The following is an 18,549-nucleotide window of genomic DNA, read 5'->3' as shown; positions in this document are numbered from 1 at the left end:
AATCTGTTCTTTAGAAAGGAACAAATCATGTGTGTGCTTAAAACAACAACAACAAAAGCATGTATTTTTTAAGTCCCAGGGTGCTAGCATGGATGGTGAGCGGCTGGTCAAGGAGAGGTGTCCCCAGGACCTCTACGTTGCACAACTCTTGGGAGCACCGTTTATGCCATCGTCTTTGAGAATGATGCTTCTTGGGGTTGGGCAGTGCATAACTTGTGGGGCTAAGAAGGCAGTGAGGTCACACGGGCTCCTAAGGGCCTGGGAAGGGTCATCTGAAGTGTGCCCTCCCTGAGGCCACTGGAGGTTTCTAGGCGGTGGGGATGACTACTGCAGATTAGCAGGTGCTCTGGGTCACAGGCCGGGATTTCCCCCCTGGAGCCGCCATTCTGCTTTCCCAGGTTCCTTCACGGTTGCACAGGTTTGAACCACTGAGAGAGAAGCAAAGTTCGAAACTGAAACCAGCAAGAGACAGGCTCTGGTGGCAGAGCCTTCCCCAACCAAGGCCCTGTGTTGCTGAGAACCTTAACCTGGAACGGGGCATGCGGAATTTGATGGGGGTGGGGTGCAGACCCTCACTTTCGGCCTGGCTGTGGGTCTCCGTCTGGATTTAGCACTCACGAAGTGGGGTTCGTGTTGCCTGCTCCCCAGACCTCATGGGGCTGGCACACCCAACCTGCTGCATGCTGGGTGGTGAGGACAGTGACAAGTGCAGACTGTTTCCTGCCTTGTCTGACTTCCGGATGCTCCAGGAAGCCCATTCTTTCAGAAGGAGCTAGCTTTATCTCACCCTCTTCTTCCGAGGAAAGTGCCACTTAATGGTCTAGTCAGAGATCCAGAGCTCAGAAAGGTCCGCCGTCTTGAGAAAGTGGCAGTGGTTTGGGCTGCGTGATGCCCTCACCCCAGGCAATTGGAGAAATGCTGGAGTGAGCGCCCTTGTTCCTTGCCCAAGCCCATCAGTGTGTCCCCTTTGCTCCCTTTAGACTTCTTATGGTGACGTGGGGCAGCCACACCCTGAAGCCATGGCTGAAGCCAGAATTCTAGGAGACCCTGAGCAATGCCAGGAGTCCCAGTTTCTCTGTTAGGCCACATGTAATGCCAGACAGGGACAAAGGGACAGTTCTCCACTTGGTGTTGGGGTCAAGGAGGGCCTTAAAAGCCACAGTGGGTGAGGCAGCGTGGCTGAGCAGGCCATACCTGTACGTAAGTGGCTTTCCAGAGGACACACGGCCTAGGGTCCCTGCTGCTCACCACTTGGGGCCTTGGGCAGCAGAGGCCCCTACAGCCTCGGCCGTTTTGGCCTTGAAACAGCCTTTTTGGGAAGGGGATAGCTTTTCATCAAATGGGAGAGGAGGCCCAGCATCTGAGGGGAGAGGAATTGGCTTTTCTTTAAAAAAAAAAAAAAAAAAAAAAAAAAAAATTTTTAATGTTTATTTTTGAGAGAGAGTGTGAGTGGGGCAGGGGCAGAGAAAGAGGGAGACACAGAATCCAAAGCAGGCTCCAGGCTCCAAGCTGTCAGCACAGTGCCCGACGCGGGGCTTGAACCCGCAAACTGTGAGATCATGACCTGAGCCGAAGTCGGACGCTCAACCGACTGAGCCACCCCGGCGCCCCAGAATTGGCTTTTCTGATTGATATCTGTTGAAAGAGAGCAGATTGGGGAAGGGGCTGTGACTTGGAAATGGGGAGGCATTAACTGTGGGTGAGCAGGCAGCAGGTGGCCTCTGGGGAGGAAAGGGCACAGGGCCAGCGTCTCACCCCAGGTCTGGGTGCGTGGAGACTGCCTGGCAGCGGGGATCCAAGGCCTGGGGTGGCACACGCGGAGCCGGTGAGGCCAGCTGCCCTGGGCTGCCTCCCGCACGGCGGTGAGAAGCCATCTCCGCGGGCCCCCTTGCCCAGGGAGGCAGCAGAATCAGAAAACATTGAGGAGCTGACTGAGGTTCTGAGAACCCGCAACCGCCCTCCCTGGGAGGACCCTGATTTTGGCTCTGGGATGTCAGGGGTGGTGGAGCGAGGGTGGAATGCTTTGGGGCTTGAAGAGGAGTTGAGAAAGGGGGAACTCGAGGCCATGAGGGGCCAGGCCAGGTAGAGGTCTTCTGGCCGGTGCGGGTGGTTCTGCAGGCGTGGGGCCAGGGGGAGGCTGGGCCCAGTGCAGCTGGCACACCAGCTCGGTGCCCATCAGGATCCGGGCAGGACGGCCGCAGCTGTTTGAGCAGCTGTGTGCTGCTGTGAGCAGGGTCCCTTGGACCGTTGGGACCCAGCTGCCTGCCTGCCCTGGGCTTTCAGGAGGGGCCAGTTGGGCATCCCGGACCCCACGCTTCTCTCTGTCCTGCTGACCTAGGAGGAGGGGCAGAGACCTGTGTCTTTCCCCGGATCCTGAGCACAGGTGGCTGCTGGCCTGCGTGCTCTCCCCAGGGCCCCCTGCCCGCTTGCCTGCCCATGCCTATCCTGGAGCAGACCCTTCGGCACTGGTTCTAGCCACTCGGGGTGACCAGGCCCCAAGCCTTGCCGTTGGGCCCCGGTGGATGGTCGGTTCTTGAGCATTTGGGACAGACCCTGAGATGGACACACCCAGAAGTGGACACAGCCAGAGGGTTACCTCCAGGACTGGGTCCTCTCTGGGGAGAGAGTTCTCAACTACCCCGAGGGAGTCCAAGACTGTTCCTGTTGAACAGTTCCTTCCTTCTGGAGCCTTCCAGCTCCAGGAGAGGAGGTGGGAAGCCCAGCACTGCCTGTCTTCCTTTGTTGAGTCCTCATGCACATCCCAGTGGGGGTGGCAGATGGGGCTTGGGGGACGTGTGCGAGGCAGGGGAGGGCTGTCCGTGCTGACCCCGTTTCAGCCAGCCCTGCTTCCTCCCTTCATAGCCTTGACCCCAGCTGCCCACCCTGAAGACCTCTCTCGAGTGCCCCCTCCGAGCTGCCGTGGCCGTCCTGACAGCCCAGACCCCCTGCTGCCTTGAATGGAGGCCGCTGCTGCCGGGCAGATCTATCCCTGCTGGGCTGTCCGCCCGAGGTTTGGTCTACGGCGTGCCCCGTGCGCACGGCAGGTGCTTGAGCACCGTGTGTGGCTCCGAATTGAGTGGGAAGGTGGCAAAAACGCCAGAGCATGGCACAGACGTGGGGGCAGCTCTGTGCAGAGGTTAGAGTCAGGACCCAATAGCTATCGATCCCAGGCTCCGAGGAGGGCAGGGGTGGCCCCGGGAGGCCCAGGGTGATGGCGGTGTGCACCCCAGTTCTGAGTTGCACCTGCCCATTGGGTTGCTCGGCCTGGCTCGTGACTGCCCTGGGGTGCCGAGGGGCTTAGTTGTTGCTTTATTTCGTGGCTCTCCCTGTTTCCTGTGGCTTCAGCCTCCCTAGCGGAGCCCCTGTTCCCGTGCTGCCCTGCCCTCTCTTTCCCCGCCATTGCAGACCTCTCGTGCCTGATGCTGGGCTTCAGATGGGGGTGCTCCTTGGTTACCCTGCAGCCAAGGCAACATGCATGGTGTCTTTCTCCCTGGAGGTGGAAGGAGGAGTTCGGGGGGTTGGGGGTCTCCTCCAGGAGCTGGGGGTTGTTTTTCTGTGGGAGTGCAGATCGGGATGGGATACGGCAGACATGGCCTGGTAGGGGTGAAGCGGGGGACCGTGACACGTCTCTTCCTCAGTCTTCACTGGCTCCAAGTCCTCAGAGCTTTCTGAGTGTTTAATTTCAGACAGACTTGGCTTCTTTTTGCAGACTAGGGGCTGAGATAGACGAGGGCCTGTGTGCAGCTGGTGTGGATCCTGCTTCTGGTGGGGACCCTTCTTGTTCTGTAGCCACAAATCACAGCTTTTGTGAATCGGTCTATTTAAAATGCTTTCGCCAGCTCCTTGAAGGGAACCCTGTGTCGCCTCCTGTTGTAATGGGACAGTTCTCCACCAGTACGAGTCTTCATCTGCCTGATAAAGTTGGGGTTTGTGCTTTCGTGAAGGTTACACCGGTAAATCCTTAGCACTTACCATTTAAGACGAGGCTGAAGAGTTACTGCGGTTTCCCTAAGTGGTCAAGTTTTTGTGCACTTCGTTTCAAAATTGTGAAATCTTTGGTGTTTGAAGCCAAGGGAAAGGGGTTTCTTAGCCCCTTGGGCTTGGCTGAGAAGTCATTTTAGGGAGCATGTTCCCTCCTGCCCACTTAGCTCAGTTCCTCATACTTCCCTGCTTTGGCGTGGTTTTAATTCCATTGTTTAAAAGTATCTCAAGCATTGAAGCCTTTTGCTAAGGTATGTATATTTTTTAAAAAAAAAAGCATAACTGGTAAATATAAAGTGTTCAAAATTTTAACTCTCTCATTGAGGACACTAATGAGATGTTACAGTTATTTCAAAGGAGAATTACACACACGCACACACGCACACACACATCAGGAATGCTGAAATGAATTTACAAACATACGAAATTGGTCAATATTTACGGGCAATCAATAATCAGATCCATCTCTACCGGGACATAATTCATCTTCATTTCTAGGGAGAAGAATCATTTGTATTACTATTCGTTTCTACAACGTGTACAGGGTTGTAAAATACCTCCGAGACCATAAAACCCAGGATAACCTGGAAGGGTACACTAGGCAGGACACCCGCTAGTTTTTTTATGCTCATTTGAGTCTTTCATAATTTTTTCTGACACTTTAAACAATCTTTTTTTTTTTTTTAAGTTTATTAATTTGAGAGAGAGTGAGTGAGCACGAGCTGGGTAAGGGCAGAGAGAGAGGGGCGGGGTGGACAGAGAGAATTCCAAGTAGGCTCCCTACTGTCAGCACAAAGCTGGATGCGGGGCTCGAACTCATGAACTGTGAGGTCATGACCTGAGCCAAAATCAAGAATCAGACACTTAGCTGAGCCACGCAGACGCCCCTAAAATCCTTCTTATGAGTAAGTGCATAAACAAACGCTCTCAGGGCTGCCTGGCTGTTGACTGGAGGGGATGGTAGGGCGTCAGCAGCCTCAAGTTAAAGGCATGGTGGTGCCTCCCTAAAGTTGTCCTGCTGGGGTCCGAGGGAGTGGACCCATGACCTGAGGGCCCTCTGGGCTCCACTCTGATGCTCTTCAAGTAAAAATAAGTATGGGCCTGTAGCCTGACCTCGCCCCTGCCTCCAGTTGACTTTAATTATTTTTAATTTTTTAAGTTAAAAATGTTTTAAGGATTTATTTTTGAGAGAGAGTGAGCACGAGCAAGCATGAGTGGGAGAGGGGCAGGAAGAGAAGGAGACACAGAATCCGAAGCAGGCTCCAGGCTCTGAGCTGTCAGCACAGAGCCCGATGTGGGGCTCAAACCCACGAACCATGAGATCATGACCTGAGCCAAAGTCAGTAGCTTTACCGACTGAGCCACCCAGCCAACTGGTTGACTTTATAACATGTGTGTGAGCTCTAACAGGAAGATGGGATAGAACTGGTGAGCTGGGCCTGTGGCCTCAGCTGCCTTTCGTTTCCTTCATCCTCTCTCCTCAAGGCAGGCCTCCTTCTGATGCTTTTCTTTCGCTAAGAACTAACATTTCCATGTGTTAGGGAACGTGCTTTCAGCCTCCTTGTTTTTGGCCATCGACGGCTCCTGATTGTTGGTTTTAAAACTCATTTTTATCAACAGGCTCAACACAATGTTTCCTCCAGAATTTCCTGCCAGGATGCTGACTGGTCTCCTCCTGGTCACGAATGTCTGTGAACCTCAAACTCTTGATATGAATGACTTGGTACTAATTTGTTTAAATGTTAACGTTTGACTCTTTTGGATCCTGGGTTCTGGTGTGTCCATTGGCTAGTGCAGGATATTTGGGAAAGGGCCAACAAGCTGAGATTGCGATTGCCTTGCTATTCTGATGCAGTCATGCCTGGTTGTGCTAGGCGTGACCGTCCCTTGACATCTCTGCCGGTGCTGTTGGCCCATTTGTGAGCCCGTCAGCCCCTGTCTCAAGGCAGGAACCCAGGAGTCCATGGTGGTTACTTAGTGCCAGGAGGGAGGAGCAGGAGAAAGTGGACATTGGTTGACTCACAGAATGTTTTCAGTTTTCTGATTTTTCTTTCTCCTTGTTTTCTTTCTCAGTCATTGCCACAGCCGGTTTTGGCTGTTTAATCTCACCTAATAAGACTTTGCCGGAACAGATCAATGAGAAAAGTGATCCTCTCCTGTTTGGAATTTAGTTTAATCTTAGTCCACTAAATCCCTCGAGGAATATTTTTAAAAAATGATATAAGTAATACTCCAACAGGGGACAGTCTGGTCAGCTGACATCTGCTGTTGTTTGAAGGTCATGGAGGCGGAGCAGACCAAGACGCGGAGCGAGCTGGTGCACAAGGAGACCGCGGCCAGGTACAACGCGGCCATGGGCCGCATGCGGCAGCTGGAGAAGAAACTCAAGAGAGCCATCAACAAGTCCAAGTGAGTCTGGCCACGTGGGTCCCCGGCGCTGTGTGTGATTGTCCTCCTCGTGCAGCTTCTTCTCCTTTCGTGTTCTCAGGGACCCGCCTCATCAGAGCCTCCCGCCCCGGGCTGTGTCTGCCCCCCAAGTTCTGTATAACCCCCAGAGGCAGGAAGTGCTGCTCCAGGCACGACCGACCCAGGAGACAAAGAAAAAGCATTTTCAGAAGCAAACTATTGCGTGGTTCATTGGCTGGGGCTTGAGGCTGGCCTTTGGGAAACGCTGATTGTGCCCTTGGCTCTGGGGCAGCCAGTGTGGACGAGCCCTGTCCTTCATTTTACCTGTCAGCATCCTGGGGAGGAGCTGTGTGGACCAAGAGCTGATGAGATGACCCAAGACTCATTTTGATGGGGGTTTTTGCAAACTTTTTTCACTATTCCTCCTATATATTTTTATTTTTAATTTTTATTATTTTTAACTTTTATTTTTTTAATTTACATCCAAGTTAGCATATAGTGCAACAGTGATTTCAGGAGAAGATTCCTTAATGTCCTTTACCCATTTAGCCCATCCCCCCTCCCACATTCCCTCTAGTAACCCTGTGTTTGTTCTCCATATTTAAGAGTCTCTTATTTTTTGTCCCCCTCCCTGTTTTTATATTATTTTTGCTTTCCTTCCCTTATGTTCATCTGTTTTGTCTCTTAAAGTCCTCATATGAGTGAAGTCATATGATATTTGTCTTTCTCTGACTTATTTCGCTTAGCATAATACCCCCTAGTTCCATCCATGTAGTTGCAAATGGCAAGATTTCATTCTTTTTGATTGCCGAGTAATACTCTATTGTATATATATACCACATCTTCTGTATCCATTCATCCATCAATGGACATCTGGGCTCTTTCCATACTGTGGCTATTGTTGGTAGTGCTGCTATAAACATGGGGGTGCATGTGTCCCTTCGAAACAGCACACCTGTATCCTGTGGATAGATGCCTAGTAGTGCAACTGCTGGGTCGTAGGATAGTTCTATTTTTAGTTTTTTGAGGAACCTCCATACTGTTTCCCAGAGTAGCTGCACCAGCTTGCATTCCCAGCAACAATGCAAAAGAGATCCTCTTTCTCCGCATCCTCACCAACATCTGTTGTTGCCTGGGTTGTTAATGTTAGCCATTCTGACAGGTGTGAGGTGGTATCTCATGTCATTTTGATTTATATTTCCCTGATGATGAGTGATGCGGAGCATTTTCTCATGTGTCGGTTGGCCATCTGGATGTCTTCTGTGGAGAAGTGTCTATTCATGTCTTTAGCCCATTTCTTCACTGGATTTTTTTTGGGGGGTGGGGGAGGTTGTTGAGTTTGATGCATTCTTTATAGATTTCGGATACTAACCCTTTATCTGATATGTTGTGTGCAAATATCTTCTCCCATTCCATCAGTTGCCTTTTAGTTTTGCCTTCTATATATTTTTAAATAGTAATCATCTTGGGGACATGCTCCCTGCTTCATTCACAGTTGCTGGGTCTCCAAGCAAAAGAGCTTCGTAGCGGGTGAACAGCTGGAGAAAAAAGCTCTGGTCTACTCTTAATGCTCAGACACCCAAGTTCCTAAAAAGAGCCAGGGTCTTTTGACCCAGAGCCGGAGGACTAGTAGAATGTTGGCATTTGTCCTCTCTCTTGCCCATGACCTGGCCAGGTCTGCAGACCGTCTGATACCTCCGGTCCTGGACAGAATTCAAGAGGACCAGTCTGAGACCCCCTCATTTTGGTGAGGGAGGGATGGCACTTTTCCCTTCCCCCAGTGATCTCAGCAGAGAAGGGAATGTGTTGAGGCAGTCCCCTCCCCCGCCCCATCTAGCCTTCATTCTCGGGGGAGCCGACGTCCTCCTCAGGAGAGGAGATCCAGGCTGCCTCAGCTGCCGGGCACACACTGTGTGGCCCTGAACAACCTCTTAGAGAGGAAAGCGAGCCAGGGTACAAAGGCTCAGGATAAGCGTTCCCATGTGTGGGTTCCGCAGATCTTGAGGTGGGCCTTCTGTCAGCTCAGCCCCAGGTGAGTCCAGCAGCAGTGACTGGCTCATGTACCTCCCTGGCTCCAGAGCTGGGTGCGATCTCTTCATCTGATGGCCTTGTCAGGGTTTGCTAAATCCCGGGCGGGTGGCCTGCCAGCCATAGCTAATGCCTCTTATCCGCCCTGTGCTGTCTACTGTGGCCATCGTATTCTGTTACGCTTACGGTTTTCCTTTGTGTCTTCCACAGGCCTTATTTTGAACTCAAGGCAAAGTACTACGTGCAGCTTGAGGTAGGTGTGGCCTTCTCTGGCTTTGTCGTTGATGGGATTTTTAGTCCCACTTTTGTGGTAGCGGAGCTTTCAAATGGCACATTTGCCACAAGAGGAGGGTGGGGAGAGACACGTCCTTGACTGAGCGTTCAGTCCTCGAAATGGTCTTCGTCGGGTCTTCAGGGAGTGGCCTCTGAGGTCCTGTAAATCTGCCGTTCAGCCGCTTGCTGTATCGTGCTGGGGTGGTGGCTCTCAGTGGCTCTGAGGGGCCAGGGGCCTCAGCATCCCCGAGGAGGTGCAGATTCCTGAGCCCCACCCCAGGTCTACCGAATTAGAAACTGCAGGTGGAGCCCGGCCAGCCCGGTTTTAAAAAGGCCTCCAGGGGATTCAGATGCAAACTCCAGGGTGAAAAACCACAGTACAAGGGCTGGAATGTGTGTTTGCCACCCACTGATGTTTCTCCAATGGGGTTTATTCTGCCAGCGGTAGTTTCTGGTTATTGGCTTGAGTTTGTCACCCGGATGGGAGCCGGGGCTGGCATGTGGAGAGCCGGATAAGAGAAAATCAGCTCAGCAGTCGTGTCTCAGGGAGGTCGGGGGAGTGGAGTGAGTGCTGGGCAGAGAGTGTGCTTGAACCTTGACCTCGATCCCGAGGCCGGTAGGGGTTGCCTCCACTTACTGAGCCTTCTGTTCTCCTGACCAGCAACTGAAGAAGACCGTGGACGACCTGCAGGCCAAACTGGCTCTGGCGAAAGGCGAGTACAAGACGGCCCTGAAGAACCTGGAGATGATCTCGGACGAGATCCACGAGCGGCGGCGCTCCAGCGCCATGGGGCCTCGGGGCTGCGGTGTGGGGGCCGAGGGCAGCAGCACGTCTGTGGAGGACCTTTCGGGGAGCAAGCCTGAGCCAGACGCTGTTTCGGGTGAGCTGGGGGCTCGTGTGCGCCTGGGAGATGACGCAGCTTGTGTGGTCTCCTTCCAGGCCCGTCTCACCGATCGTGGAAGGGCTGAGAGTTGGGCACGCCTCAGGGCTCTTTCTGGTGGCTTCCCACATCTTGTGGAACACTGTGTTCATCAGGGTGCTACTGAGTGTTCCTCGGAGTCAGGATTCTGTGGTGCCTAAGTTCAGAAAATGTTACACTTTCACCCCTGACGTTCGGAGTACCTATCAGAACATTCAGGGCTCTGAGAAGTACTGCAGGAAAGAGGAGTTGCCTATGAATACGGACCGTGCAATCAGATTTGATTCAAATCCTGGCTTCCCTGTAGTACATGATGTGGGCAAGGGCTTAGCTATGTCTGTTTCTTTACCTGTAAAATGGGGACTATGAATGTCTGCTACCCACTGTGTAGACGGAGGCTGGCACCCAGTAAGTCTGAGAACGGTGGTTCTCACTGGTGTCTAACTGTGGAGACCTTTTTTCCCCAGGGCCACTCCTTGGGAAACTGATACAGAGGTTTGCTGTGCCCCTCCCCCCATTTTTTTTCATCATGATAAATGTACTCTTTAATCCCCATTCTCCCCCCCCCCCCCCCCCCACCTCCCCTCTGGTAACCATCAGTTCTCTATAGTTGAGTCTGTTTCTTGGTTTGGCTCTCTCTCTTTTGTTTTTTTTTTTTTCCATTGCTTATTTGTTTCTTAAATTCCACGTATGACTGAAATCATATGGTCTGACGTCTTTTGCTTAGTATTATATTCTCGACCTCCATCCACGTTGCAAGGGGCAAGATTTCAGTACTCCACTGCATGCGTGTGTGCATCTTCTTTGTCCATTCATCAGTCCATGGACGCCTGGGCTCTTTCTACAATTTCGCTATCGTTGATAATGCCGTAAATATCAGGGTGCGTGTATCTGTTCAAATCCCTATTTCTGTGTCCTTTGGGTAAACACCTAGTAGTACAATTGCTGGACCATAGGGTAGTTCTATTTTTAACCTTTTGAGGAAGCTCTATACTGTTTTCCACAGTGGCTGCACCAGTTTGTAGTCCCACCAGCAGTGCGTTTTTCTCCTCCTTGCCGACACTTGTTTCTTGAGTTTTTGACTTTAGCCCTTCTGACATGTACGAGGCGATACTTCATTGTCCTTTTGATTTGCATTTCCCTGATGTCGAATGACGTTGAGCGTCTTTTCGTGTGTCTGTTGGCCATCTGTGTGTTTTCTTTGGAGAAATATCTGTTCACGTCTTCTGCCCATTTTTAAAATGGATTATTTGTCTGTTGGGTGTTGAGTTGTAGCAGTTCTTCATTTTTGGATACTAACCCTTTATCAGATAGGTGATTTGCAGGAATCTTCCCCCATTCATTAGGTGGCCACTTAGTTTTGTTGATAGTTTCTTTCATTGTGCAGAAGCTTTAATTTTGAAGTAAACCCAATAGCTTATTTTTGCTTTTATCTTCCTTGCCTCAGGAGACCTATCTAGAAAAATGTTGCTATGGCCAATGTCAGACATTAGTGCCTGTGGTCTCTTCTAGTATTTTTATGGTTTCAGATCTCACGTGTAGGTCTTGAATCTATTTTGTGTTTATTTTTGTGTATGGTGTAAGAAAATGGTCCAGTTTTCCCTGTGTGAATTACGAAAACCTTTCCAGATTGTCTTTGAACACTGTCTGTCTTTCCTTGTCTGTGGAATCATTCCTCTTGGTGCTCTCCAAAGTTTTCCTTCCTCAGGAATTTTTAAATTCAGTTAACAAGTGTTTAAATGCCAGGCCCAAAGGAAGGTAAAGGAAACTAAAATTTGAGGGTCAGTGATGTGTGAGGTACTCTAATACTCATCCTTTCATATGGAGAGGAAGATGAAGCTCAGAGAGGTTAAGTAACCTGACCAAGAGTACACAGCAAGTAGCGGAGGCAGGATCTGAATTCAGGTAGGACCCTGTTTTCTGTCCTCAGCGTTACAGTGCTTCTCGTTTATGGTAGTCCTCTAGGGGACGCTACCGAGGCTGTTTTTAAAGATGAGGGAGGAGGGAAGATGAGTAGAACATGAAAGCTCTAATCAGGCTCGTGTGCAGGCTGAGGGGAAAACAGTTAAAGGTTGAAGTGGCTTTCAAACCACAAGAATGACCTGTCCTCTGGGCCTTGGTTATTCTGATCCACAAAACGAGTGAGGCGCCAGCCACAGAGCGTTCATTGTAAAGGAATTTTATCCTTTTGCAGCAAATGGTGACCCAGCTAGTTAGGCCCCGAGTGTGTCTTTTATGCACGTTACCTGGAAGATCACAAAACCCCAACAGACACTCCACACGGGACTGTGGCTTCTAGCAGCTCCTGCTTCTACCGTGTGGAAGATGAAAGCTGCTAAGTCTGACCGGCTTTGTTCAGTACGCGTCACACGGCGCCAGCTGCCTTCCCGCGTCCGTGTGGCTCTGTGCAGGGGCCCGGGGTGGAGAAAAGCCCCTGATCTGTGGCTGAATTCACCTTCCACCTTTAGGTCGTGTCTTCAGGTAGCAGACGCCGACTTCTAGGGCAGGAGCTAGAAAGTTGTTGCAAGGACACGGAGTATCCATGGGATCCAGCCGCTTCCCTTCAAGTTGTTTTATAGTCCGGTCACGCAGGCTCGGGCGCGTGCGCGCGGCGGCAAGGATTGTGCAGGCCCCTTGCCGTGTGGCGCTGCTGGCCAGCAGGGGCCACTTCTGGGGGTGTTGAGGGAACCGGGCGGCTGTCGGGCAGAGCCCTGAGCGGTGTTCTCTCTCATCCTAGTGGCCTCCGAGGCCTTTGAAGACGACAGCTGCAGCAACTTTGTGTCTGAAGACGACTCGGAAACCCAGTCTGTGTCCAGCTTCAGTTCAGGACCAGCGAGCCCGTCTGAGATGCCCGACCAATTCCCTGCGGTCGTAAGGCCTGGCAGCCTGGATCTGCCCAGCCCCGTGTCTCTGGCAGAGTTCGGGATGATGTTCCCGGTGCTGGGCCCTCGCAGCGAATGCAGCGGGGCCTCCTCCCCGGAATGTGAGGTAGAACGAGGTGAGTTACCGCGCTCTCGCCGGTAGTGCCCGTGCCAGACGACTCACTGCCTGGGCGGCCAGACCCCTGCACCGTTCTAGACCTCTGCCGGCTCTCAGGACCCCCGGCGCTGTGGTACGGGGCCCTGTGAATGTGCTGTTACGCGGTCGGTATCGATCCCTGAGACGCCAGCTGCCGTCCTGGGGGCTCCCGGCTCCGCTCCTGAGCTCTTCTTCAGAGTGCACGTTGGGTTCTGGGTCTGTCATCATAGCCGTCCCCTTGACGAACGCAGGCCAGAGAGGTTTGTTTTCCAGCTGTTAGATGAATGTGACAGATCATCTCTAAAGCTAAGGAATATATAAGATGCCTTGAGCAGTAATCCCACGATGGAGAACGCTCTGTGACAGGCACGGCTGGGCAGCGCTGGGAGATCCCAGAGGGCGGAGTTGGCTCGGGCCCAGGTGACTCTTAGAACTGTCAGTACTCACTCAATAATCTTTGCGTTTCTGTAGGAGACAGGGCAGAAGGGGCAGAGAATAAAACAAGCGACAAAGCCAACAACAATCGAGGTCTCGGCAACAGCAGTGGCAAGAGCCAAAGCAGCAGCGCCCGCGAGGGCCAGGCCTTGGAGAACAGGATGAAGCAGCTCTCCCTCCAGTGCTCAAAGGGAAGAGACGGGATTATTGCTGACATAAAAACGGTGCAGATTGGCTGACCCATCCGAAGCCCGGGCCCAAGGGCATATCTGTATTTATACATGGAGCTGTATGGAGAACATTGTGCCAATTATCATTTAATACATGCCAAATCTTAAGCGTTTACTCTACACTGCACTAATGAAGTTGTGACCGTGAGGGCTGAAGAGTTTTCTTCTGGGAAAGAGCTCTTGGGCTGGTTTGTTTTTCAGAGCAGAGGCGTTGTTGCGGTGGACTGTGACCAGGGTCACAGCCTTTGTGGAATATTACCTGTGACCGTGTTGTGGAAGCAATAACTAGTTCCTGTGAAAGAACCAGAGCCAGGAAAGGGACTGGGAAGCTGAGCCAACCTGGGGTCAACAGCTTGCTCCTCTTTCCTTTCTCTTACCCTCAATTTGGGAAAATGGGAGATGTTCTCTCCTTTACATCCCAGGGGATCTAAATGAAAAAACACAAGAACAAAACTCACATCTTCAGAAAACACCTTTTTGACCCAGCAAAGGCTTAAAAAAAAAAAAAAAAAAATCCAAGAACACGATTCCTTTTCACCACCTCTGGTATTCGGAAGGGGCTTTTAAAAAAGCATAGAAGCTGGGATACCCATTAGAACCATTTTCTATAAAGGTTACCACGAACTGCACTTTTTGGGGTGGGAAAGGTGAATGCCAACGTGGGGATGGGAGGGACGGAGAGTAGCAGGGACATACCATAGAAGGTGATTTGTGGCTGTGGGAGAGAAGAGTCTGTAGCATAAACCTTATCCTGCCAGCCAAGGGACTTGATTCTTAAGAGAAGTGCATGTGAAGAATGGTTGCCATTGTTATATCTAGATTGACAAGGTGTCAATTTCTCTGTAGGTTGTGACTTTAAACATAAATTATTTAAGGGTTATGCTGCATTAGTATTTCTTAGAGGGAATCGTTCCTTAAAGATAGGAAAGGGAGTAGGCATGTGTTGGCACAGGCTGTTAAATAGAAGCAATGAAGTCTGTTATGCTAATAGTAGTAAGTGTTAAGATTGCTTTTCTTTAATGTTTTCACGGTTACACGTATTTAGAGCACTGTATTTTATTTGTCCTTTTTTGTTAAGAAAAGTTAGCATTTCTAAAAGGAAAAAAAAAGCAAACCCATTTCAAGTTGTCTGTGAATTCTGACACAGCTTGTCTATTTTAGTCATTTGTAAATCTCTTCATACTATAGTGTTTTCTCCTTTTTTAATGACTGATCCAGTATCCTAATTCCAAGGTTATTTTGTACTTGTCTTAATTCCTTGAGTGTAATAAAAATGGCTTCAGAAACTGTTTACCTTTCTGTGTCTTCAAAGAACAAACCCCGATGTTGCCTAAATCTTCCATTCTAAGCAGCCTGCTTCAAGGAGGGGCATGGAACGCAGTGACCATCGGTCCTCATTTGCAGTTAAGGTCCTGGGTCCTAATAATTGAAGTCCCGATTACCAAGGTTTGAGTTAGAATTCTACTTTGGCTGCTACTAAAGCTGAGCGGTAAGGAGACACGGCATCGGGGAAAAGTAGACAAGGTGATGGTGTTGGAGGAATGCTTCTCAGTCGGCTGCGCTTGAGTCTCCTGGGAAGCTTAAAAACTCCCTGGTCTTAACCCTAGAGACCAGTATTATTAATTTGGGGTATACTTGGGTACTGAGCTTTTAAAAGCTCCCCCAGGTGCTTGTCCTGTGCCTCTAGTTGAGGATCTGTTTTCTGTGTTGGTCCAGCCACACCTGGTCTGCTATGTCTGTAGCACCATGCGTGGAGCTCTATTATAGAATTCAATAGTGTATTGCTCATGTGTAGGCCTCTATTAGAATTTTGAAGGCAGGGATTTGGTTTTATTTCATTTTCCACCCTGTACAATATACAGTAAAATCTTGGATTGCGGTAACTTGTTCTGTGAATTTTCTGCAAGACGAGCAAAGATTTCTAATTTTAAGTTGATACACGAGCCAGGTCTTGCAATAGTAGTATGCGATGCTGAATGTCACATGATCACAACTTAGCCAGCGGTGGTTCGTTCTCTCTGTGGGATTGTGGGTGATGTCTCCCATGCTCAGTCTCAGGCCATAGTGTTCAGCAGAAATCAATGATTTTTCAGAATGTTGGGAGGTGCCTATAACTGGCCCTAGTGTATTTTTTGTCACTTTAAAGCACCTACGGACAGCCCTTTGCTTTTCCATACAAGAGTAAACTTAGGAATGCTTTGCTTCATTCTAGGTCAGGCTGCCTGCGGATGTAGAACCTTTCCTTATTGCCAGTAACATTAAATACAGTATATGACAAGTTTATTAATATCGCAGTCCATATCTGTGCGAGCATATATACAATGGCCCGAATGCGGAAAAAGGTTGAAAAGAAAAGCAGTAAGGCGGAGGAGATCATTACGGCGGAAGTTAAGAAGTCATCGAGAAGTAGGAGCAAGGTATGCAAGTGGCCGAAATTGCAAGATTTTGTAAGAAGTCTACATCTGCGTCTCGTCTAAGAGGAATCCCTCACTTCAAATGAAATTAGGGAGATGTGTAAAATGTGGAAAACAGTGCAAAATTTTGTAGAAAAGCACCACTCGAATAAGGCTGTAGCAGTGTGAGCGATGAATCTGTTTAACGACAACACAATGTCACATTTCCACGATATCCTCAAAAGGAGACAAAAGCAAATGTCATTGGGTAGGTTGTTAAAGTCACACAAAAAGAAAAAGTTTCCATTGAGCCGATAGCCGTGATTCCATTATAGGGAAAGTCGTCCTACACAATCACCCTCCCCTCTCGTCTCCGTCACACCAGCCACGAAGGTTTTCAAAGGTAAGTAAGTGCAGATTTTTTTCTTTATATTTTGTATTATATTACAGTGTTATAATCATTTTTATACGAATTTATTTGGGTTGTGGAATGAATCAACTGAGTTTCCATTATTTCTTATGGAGAAATTCACTTTGATATACAAGTGCTTTGGATTACAAGCATGTTTCTGGAATGAATTATGCTTGCAAACGAAGGTTTTACTGTATTGAATACAAAAGGTTCCAGTCATGTGTTTAAAATACACTTCACGCTACAAATTTTTCTTTTTAAAGGGCTACAGAAAATTAATCCATCTAAAATTGAAAGCACAAAATAGTTACCAAAGTAGAAATCACTGTTCTGAATATGAAACAGATTTAAGTATAAATTTTCATTTAGATGGAACGTACTAGATGAAGTCCTTTAATAATTTCTCTAGGTTAAACTATGCAGTTTCCATAAGTATAAAGATTTTATTTCAATTAAAGGAAGTAGAAATACAAAATAAGTTGTGATAATTATAAAGCAGAGACAATGAAAAATTCCACCTTATTTTCAGATGTTTAAAACCTTGAGCATCATTCTGCTCTGATGGATTTTTATGTAAACTGGGAATTTATACACAGCAGTAGTACCTTGGCAGTTGCTCTAAATGCAACCACAGTTACCATATAAATTTTCCACTGTATTTTCTTCAGTGTCACCATAAGAGCAGTTTTTAAGATTATTACCTTCAGTCAGCCTGATAAAAAATAAGCATTCCAATAATGAATTTATCTCAGTTCTCTTCACATGAATTAATGGGAGACAGGTACCTAAGTTCAACAACCTTCATTGTTAACTAAGTTAAAATATTTCTTAAAGCTTTATTCTTTCATAACATCTGGGCCACAAACACTGAAAGTCATAGTACAGAATTAAAATCTGTTATGGCGACATGATTCATTTGGTAATTCGTTGCCCAAGATGTAGAGTCACAACACAAGCAAGTTTAACTTACGACATGCTTTGCCAAAAGACAAATATAAATATTTCGGGATCTATGTCGGCCTACTATTCCACCATGTGAGCGGATATGTCCTGTTGCTATCTGGTCACAGCTCTTTCAGCAAAGGCATCTCACAGTGCGGAGTCTAACCTTTAATTATCAGCACGTGCTTTTATAAGATGTGGCCCCTCGATGCAAACCAACTCCTTGTACACACAAAACCGTGGAACTAGGACTTCTAAGTGATTTAGGGTAATTCTGACTACATACATTTCTAAACACTGTGACCCAAGCACCAGATCCCACTGTGACATTTTTAGAGATTTAATTCTGTTCTGAGGGTTTCTGTCTTCATTCGGAGAGTTGATGTTCGGTAAGTATAAAATCCAGTAAATGCTGAAATCTGCATCATTGAAGTTGTGTTGTCTTGATGGGGATAACACTATTGAAGTCCAAGAAAAAAGGTCCTTCTTGTTTAGGCAAAAAAGTACTAGGAATGATATTGTAGATCCCGGCAGGTATATTTTCTAATTCCAGGTAGCAAAACCCACACCTGTATGCAAGGAAAATGAGAACAAAGTTTACAGAAGATGAAGCCACAGAAAGTAAAGTACAAGTTAGATGCAATCAAAATGCCAACATTACCTATAGTCACCACTAGATTTCCTCTGAAAGCCATGGGGACCAGGGTCTCCCACCATGGAAACTGTTACAACCTCAAATCCAACACTATATTGCCTGCCAACAACAACAACAAAAACCAATTACTGTTATTAAGTAGTATCAAACACATACCTAAAAATAAAGTACAGATACACTATTAAATCAAGCATATGCTTTCTAAAGCTTTAGGAGCAGGCAACACTCTGAAATGCATACTATTTTTACTCTTAATTATACAAAATACCATTTATATTTTTAAATTGAAGGTATGGAGATTAATATTTAACTTACTTTAGAAGAAACTATTTTTACCACAGGCTCTCAAGAGAATACTGTGGAATTTCAGTGGTAAAATACTGTCTTTGTATGCAGAAAAAGTGGAAGGAGAGGGAAAGCCCTGAAATAAAACCTAAATTTACAAAAGTAATAAGCATATAGTAAACATGACATTCTAAATCCGTAAAGACAGGATTAAGATGGTGAAAAAAAAAAACCCTGTCAAATTGTATTCACACCAAATATACATTCTATGTGGATGTTAACAGTAAACCATAAAAGAACTAGAAAAATGTAAAAATTTGATATCGGGGTGAGATTTCCTGCCCATAGCAAAATAAACTAGAAAAGACAGGTCTGATTACTTTAAACTGGAAATTTTTCTCTATGCAAAACAAAACAAAACAAAACACAATCTGGGAAAAATATTTGCAAATATGTGCTACAGATCCTTATTCATGCTTACAATTCAGAAAAACATGACAATTCCAAGAGAAAAATGGGCAAAAGACATGAATAGGCAAAGGAAAAAATACACACTGTCCAATGCTTTTAC

The 18,549-nt window shown here is 48.0% G+C and overlaps 2 protein-coding genes across 3 annotated transcripts in view; one reads left to right on the top strand and one right to left on the bottom strand.

Annotated features, from left to right (window-relative positions):
* Positions 1 to 14,582, top strand: part of SH3BP5 (SH3 domain binding protein 5) — a 77,171-nt gene extending 62,589 nt beyond the window's left edge. Inside the window, exons 5-9 of the mRNA XM_043595432.1 lie at positions 6,260 to 6,390; positions 8,626 to 8,668; positions 9,350 to 9,569; positions 12,346 to 12,606; positions 13,098 to 14,582. Coding sequence (XP_043451367.1) covers positions 6,260 to 6,390; positions 8,626 to 8,668; positions 9,350 to 9,569; positions 12,346 to 12,606; positions 13,098 to 13,300 — 858 coding nt within the window. The 3' untranslated portion in view covers positions 13,301 to 14,582. The remainder of the gene's footprint in view (positions 1 to 6,259; positions 6,391 to 8,625; positions 8,669 to 9,349; positions 9,570 to 12,345; positions 12,607 to 13,097) is intronic.
* Positions 14,583 to 16,519: 1,937 nt separating this feature from the next.
* CAPN7 (calpain 7) overlaps positions 16,520 to 18,549 on the bottom strand; it is a 42,356-nt gene continuing 40,326 nt past the window's right edge. For both annotated transcript variants that reach the window (XM_043595430.1, XM_043595431.1), the window contains 2 exons: positions 17,700 to 17,792; positions 16,520 to 17,607 (listed from right to left, as the gene is read on the bottom strand). In XM_043595430.1, the coding sequence (XP_043451365.1) occupies positions 17,463 to 17,607; positions 17,700 to 17,792 (238 nt within the window). In that variant the 3' untranslated portion in view covers positions 16,520 to 17,462. The remainder of the gene's footprint in view (positions 17,608 to 17,699; positions 17,793 to 18,549) is intronic.

The sequence above is a fragment of the Prionailurus bengalensis genome, chromosome C2 (assembly GCF_016509475.1).
Source record: "Prionailurus bengalensis isolate Pbe53 chromosome C2, Fcat_Pben_1.1_paternal_pri, whole genome shotgun sequence".
NCBI classification, from domain to species: domain Eukaryota; kingdom Metazoa; phylum Chordata; class Mammalia; order Carnivora; family Felidae; genus Prionailurus; species Prionailurus bengalensis.
Note: the sequence above shows the minus strand (reverse complement) of the source record. Positions and strands in the feature narration are given on the sequence as shown.